Source organism: Melanotaenia boesemani, chromosome 24 (genome assembly GCF_017639745.1).
Source record: "Melanotaenia boesemani isolate fMelBoe1 chromosome 24, fMelBoe1.pri, whole genome shotgun sequence".
In the NCBI taxonomy this organism is placed as follows: Eukaryota; Metazoa; Chordata; class Actinopteri; order Atheriniformes; family Melanotaeniidae; genus Melanotaenia; species Melanotaenia boesemani.
Window position 1 is genome coordinate 22,712,955 of NC_055705.1, and position 6,000 is coordinate 22,718,954.

The 6,000-nt window shown below is 41.0% G+C and overlaps 1 protein-coding gene across 2 annotated transcripts in view; it reads left to right on the forward strand.

Moving 5' to 3' along the window:
* The window catches only part of abcb11b (ATP-binding cassette, sub-family B (MDR/TAP), member 11b), a 28,681-nt gene extending 23,930 nt beyond the window's left edge, over positions 1-4,751 (forward strand). For both annotated transcript variants that reach the window (XM_041978942.1, XM_041978943.1), the window contains 3 exons: positions 1,237-1,443; positions 3,058-3,204; positions 3,687-4,751. In XM_041978942.1, the coding sequence (XP_041834876.1) occupies positions 1,237-1,443; positions 3,058-3,204; positions 3,687-3,887 (555 nt within the window). In that variant the 3' untranslated portion in view covers positions 3,888-4,751. The remainder of the gene's footprint in view (positions 1-1,236; positions 1,444-3,057; positions 3,205-3,686) is intronic.
* Positions 4,752-6,000: the final 1,249 nt, after the last annotated feature.

Genomic DNA, 6,000 nt, shown 5'->3' on the forward strand with positions numbered 1-6,000 from the left:
TAACACATTTATACAATTTTATTTTATTTACACATTTAAATTTTTATTTATTTTATTTAATATATAATTTTATATAAAAATTATATTTTTACATTTCTTTATTGAAATGTATATAAATTTATAAAATATATATATATGGGCTGTCAAATGATTAAAAATTTTAATCAGATTAATCGCAGCTTACAAATGAATCATGATTAATCATGATTAATTAATGCCTAAATTTGACCATTTTTACTGCAAGCCCATGCTTACAAATATTTAGTGTTAACTGACACGTCTAGGTCTAGGTAAGTGTGTTAATAGGAAACTGTTTTGGACACTTTTGAAGCCAGAGAGGTACTCTTTAGGGATTTTAGGATGTTGCCTAACTGGGCCAAAATTTTGGAAACGTCTCCTGAACTGTCTCTACTAAAACTTCTAATTATGTTCTGCCTCTACAGAGATGTTCTCAAGTTGTAATATGATAGAAGTTTAGAGCTACAGCTTCATCATTTAAAAGATATTCACATCCATCCTTAAAGTGTTTTTTTTTATTAAAGCAAACTTGAATTTTTTTTCTACTTTTGCTGTGTGCCGTCTTATTTATTCCTGAAGTGTTCCCTTTATTATGACTCCAAAAGTAAATAAATAGACATTGTAGTTGCAGAGACACTTATTTTATTAGTTTATTTCATCAAATAGGACTCAAAGGGTTAAATATTGTCCCAATATGAGAAAGACTGTACCCATTATTACAAGTTAAGGCAAAGAATTTGAGCACTTCCAACACTTTTAGTATAGAAAGTTTTGTCCTAATACCATCAAAGGTCATAGCAATAATCATCATATGAGTCGTCTACTTTTAACTTCCATTCTCATAAAGCTTTAGCATGACGTTGAAAGTCAAAGTCAGCTGATGAGTAATTGCTGTACATTCAGTGATGGAAACATTGGTCAGTGAGACATTCATGCCGACTTTGTCCTGAATTTTAGAAACGAGTCCTCCACCTGGGATGGAGATTTGTCTTTGTGCCAGGGAGAGATCCCTGCCAAGATTCAAGTGGCCTTAATTGAGTTGGAAATGGTTCAACCTGATTCTCTTTCTGGGTTTTAAAAAGAACAAAATCTCCTCTGCATAGTAAGGAGAACTTAGAGTCCAGATCGTCTTATGACAGCTCATTAAGTGGATTGTATTTCTGTCTTTTGTTATTATATCACTTTCCACTAATGATCAAATCAATTTCCTTCCTGCAGCTGATTGATGGCCATGACTCAACTGGTGTCAACGTGCCCTTCCTTCGCTCCAAAATTGGCATCGTTTCCCAGGAGCCTGTTTTGTTTGACTGCAGCATTGCAGAGAACATCAAATACGGGGACAACTCGAGGGAAATCAGCATGAACGAGGTCATTTCGGCTGCCAAGAAGGCCCAGCTTCACGACTTTGTCATGGCGCTCCCTGAGGTACTGTGGACATTTGCTGTTTGACGTTGTTGTGGGGACTAGACAGCAGATTTGGAGCAGCGTAGATTAAAATATAGATGAGTTAGAAAACAGGTTGGCAGTAAGCAGACACAGAATGAGGCAAACAGATGCCACCTGAACAAGATGACCTGGTAACAGACATCGAAGAGAAGTGATTTACATTTACACACTGACTGATGATTTAGGAATGAATAAGGTGTGTGTCTCTTCTTTAGATCAATGTAAAACTGTCTGTCTTCGAGATTCAATCGACTCATGTCTGAATAGTCAATAGTTGGTCTGAGTATTTCAGAACGTGCTGATCTACTGGGATTTTCACACCATGTCTGGGGTTCACAGAGAAAATCTGTACCAGACAGTCTTGTTGATGTCAGAGTCAGAGGACAATGGGCAGACTGGTTGGAGACGATAGAAAGGCAACAGGAAGTCCAATCAGCACTTGTTCCAACCAAGATATACAGAAGAGCATCCGAACACACAGGGGCTACACCAGCAGAAGACCACCACACCTACCTGAGTATTGTTGCTGACCATGTCCATCCCTTTATGACCACAGTGGAGCATCTTCTGATGCTACTTCCAGCAGGATAATGCACCATGTCACAAAGCTCAGATCATCTCCACCTGCTTTCTAGAACATGACGATGAGTTCACTGGACTCCAACGGCCTCCACAGCCACCAGATCTCAGTCCAGTAGAGCAGCTTTGGGATGTGGTGCAACGGGAGCAAATCCTCTGAGGAAGGTTTTCACCACCTGCTTCCATCTATCACACCGGGGATTAAAAAGGGAGGTCAGAGCCAGTACTAGAGGGTGGTCCTGATGGGGAGGATGAACCGATAATAGATAGCGGTCCTGGTGAAGAGGACGAGCTGGTATTAGAAGGCGGACCTGATGCAGATCTGGACTGCAGACCTAAGAGAACTGAAATGTCCATCATCTGAAATCAATATAAAACATATAAAAAGGTCAAATTATTTCTGCACATTTATTTTTTATTGGTATAATTTTATTTACCCAAATTTCCCTGAGGACTCTCCAAAGGGATTAATAAAGTGTTTCTATTCTATTCTATTTTATTCTATTTATTTATATATTTATTCATATCCTTGAATTTATCTTTCCCAATATTTTGTCTTACATAACCTATTTATTCCCCTAAACTTATTCATGTATTTTGAGATCATTTTATGGCGTTTTTAATTTAAATTGTAATTTAAAAAAATAAACAAACTGAGATGCATTTATTTCTCTCTCTGGTAAATATTGCTATATGTATTTGTACTTCATGATGCAAACAAGACGGACGAGTTTAAGTTAATTAACAGTGTACATATTTACTCTTCAATAGAAAACAAACCTTTGAATTTCTCTTGTTTTTAGTGTTTTTTTTCTTTTGTATGTAAACTCCACTTTGCCTTTAAATTAACTGTAATTTTTATTTTGTATTATTAGAGCTGTATGTTAATGTAACTTTATGTTTTTGTCCAAAACAGGTCTCTCTTTTAGATAAGAGTGCATGTGTCAATAGAACTACCTGTATAGATAGAGAAATAATACAGCTGTAGACCTTGGGTCCTTCTTCTGTTCTCAGAAATACAACACCAACGTGGGCTCTCAGGGGTCCCAGCTGTCCCGTGGTCAGAAGCAACGCATTGCCATCGCCAGGGCAATCATACGGGACCCTAAGATCCTGCTCCTGGACGAGGCCACCTCCGCCCTGGACACGGAGAGCGAGAAGGTACGTTCTAGAAAAGTTTGTGTGGCTTCATTATCACACACACACACACCCACCCACGCACACACACTTTTCACATCAGTGCATAGAGCAGCTGCTTGATTTTCTCTGGGTACAGGAGAGCAGCAGTTAATTATTATTATCATTACCACCATTATCTTTCATCATCTCTATTATTATCAGGAGCCGCTCAGTTCTTACCAATCCTCCAGTAGAGGCTCCTTAAGATAAATGTGGTCTGTGGATCTTTGCAAAAGCTCTTCCAGCTCAAATGACTGAACCAACATGGAGGAGCAGGAGGTCTCTGCAGCACTCTGATGCACTGGAACAGTGTAATGATAGTAATCAACAGAGGGTTGTAAAATTGCTATAATTGTGATGTATTTTTTGTTCATTTTGTGGGACTACTAATGACGGCTCCTGCCTGGGTTGTATGTGCATGCTCTAATTTAAACATATGTTATGTGTTTTTACTACCATGCTAGACTGTGCAAGAAGCCCTGGATAAAGCCCGAGAGGGTCGGACCTGCATCGTAATCGCCCACCGCTTGTCTACCATTCAGAATTCAGACATCATTGCGGTCATGTCCAGAGGCTTTGTGATTGAGAAGGGAACGCATGACCAGCTCATGGCCCTGAAGGGAGCCTACTACAAGCTGGTGACAACGGGAGCACCAATTAGCTAGCTGCTAAGGGGCACAGGAGCCAGGCTGCTATTGGATATGCTTTTGCTACTTCAAGGGAAATTAGGAAAGTACATTGAAAACAAAAAAGAATGAAAAGTTTGATACTTTATGATGCCACTCTGATAAGAAGAGAGGGATTGCATGATTGGTTCAGCCTGCATGTGATATTTTAGGAATGTTATTCAGTTTTTGTTTTATTTTTATAACAGTCGGCTGTAATGTATTAATCTGTTAGTAATGACGCCCCTCAATAAACTAATAATGGACGCTAAGAGACATTTTAGACATACTTGATGGCAGAATGTTTAAAAGCTGTAGATTCCAGGTACTCTGCAGGTAGAAGTTTTGGAAAATATGTCTAAAAAATACACTAATGCAAGCCTTTACTCAGAATGGAGTAAAATTGTGATTCAGCATTTACAAACCAACAAAAAACAAAACAAATCCCAAAAAAGCCAACTTGTTCTTCTCAAAAAAAAGTTAATCACCTGCTAGCTTAATCTGCTTCATTATTTTTCATTAGGTGTACAGGTCTCATTATTATATATACACACACACAGACCAGGCTTCTGCACCTTGAGATAGTTTCATTGCTATGAAAGAAAGGTAAAGGCCTGCATTCTTTGTTCTGTGAGCTCAAAATGTCTGCAGAGATAAATACATTAGTAGTAAAATTTGGTTATTTAATGTCACAAATAAGAGGAAGCTTGCATGTTGCTGTAAAATAAGCTTACACCCAGTTCTAAATGTTGACAGTCTGGTTTTCTTTTGCATTAAAATAGATTTAAATTAAACAGAAATATAAGCATATTTTAGCTGCTAATGGTATAAGCATGTAAAATGTAAATAAACATATTTCTCTTATTTACTCTGTTATTTTTTAATTTTGTTTATTTCCATTATATTTATTTAATTGGTACAGAGAAGTTTAATACAGTACAAAAAGCATATAATGCAAACAAGCTGGATTATAGCAAAGAATGCTAATTTAATCCGAAATAAGAAGACAACACCATAGAAAAATAGATAATAAAATACAAATAAACATATAGAAACAAACAACACAAAATTGAAAAATACCAGAATTTTTAAACACATGGACTTACATCCCCGGACCCCTCTTCCTCCCCGCTCTCTCTAGCTCTCTTACATACACACATAGACACATGCACACACACACACGAAGGGATTTGGGAGGCGTGCACAACATGCGGGGTGTAGCCGAGGGGGCCACCCAAGTGGCTTCCTTAGCTGCACCCTGTGGTGACTCGCCTTTCAGTTTTAATTACACTTAGATATCAAAACATAAACACAACACACAAACAATTTCTGGGGGGGCGTGTCATGAAGTGCATGGAGGGCGGGACTACTAATATGACCTTGCTCCCAGCACAATATGGTCACTGCCCCTCAGTTTTACTTGCAAAAAGTACACTCACCACAGTCATGAGCGGGGAGGAGGAGGAGGAGGACAATGGGGACACCTCACACCCCTCTTTCCCAGGGCGCCGCCGGGGGCGGGCAGGGGGAGGTGGTTTTCCTGGGGGCTGGAAACCGGGATAGCTGTGCTGATGGGGGGCTGCTGATCTTGGGGGATGCCCGTTTGGGCGCGTCTGGGTGGGAGGTGCTGGGGGGTGGCTGGGGATGGTGGTGGGGGCCGGATCTGGGGCTCGCCATTCTCTGGTCCGCCGGGGACGTCTCCCACAGGGCATGGTAGGAGGGAGGGGTGGCTGGGGAGTGAGATTGGGAGGTTTGTGTGCTGTGTGTGTGTTTATACTGTGTGGGTGTGGGTGAGGAGGTGTGTGTGTGTTAGGATGAGCGGGAGTGTGCAAGGATATAGGTGTGTGCATGTGTTTCTGTGTGTGTTGGGGGGAGGGCCTGGGTGGGCCTGGGGGTTGTGTGCCGTAGATCTGGGCTATGCAGCTGTCCCCCTCCCCATCCTCTTATTCCCCGTTAGGCATGTGGGGGGTGGGTACCTTCTGGGGTCGGTGGCGGCTCATTGGCTGCGGTCCCTGTATGGCCCAGTCATGGGGGGCGGCCTCTCCTGGCCTGTCTTGCCCTGGGGGACCTCCGGGGGAGCGGGGGTGCCTAATGCCACTAGAGGCTCAACATC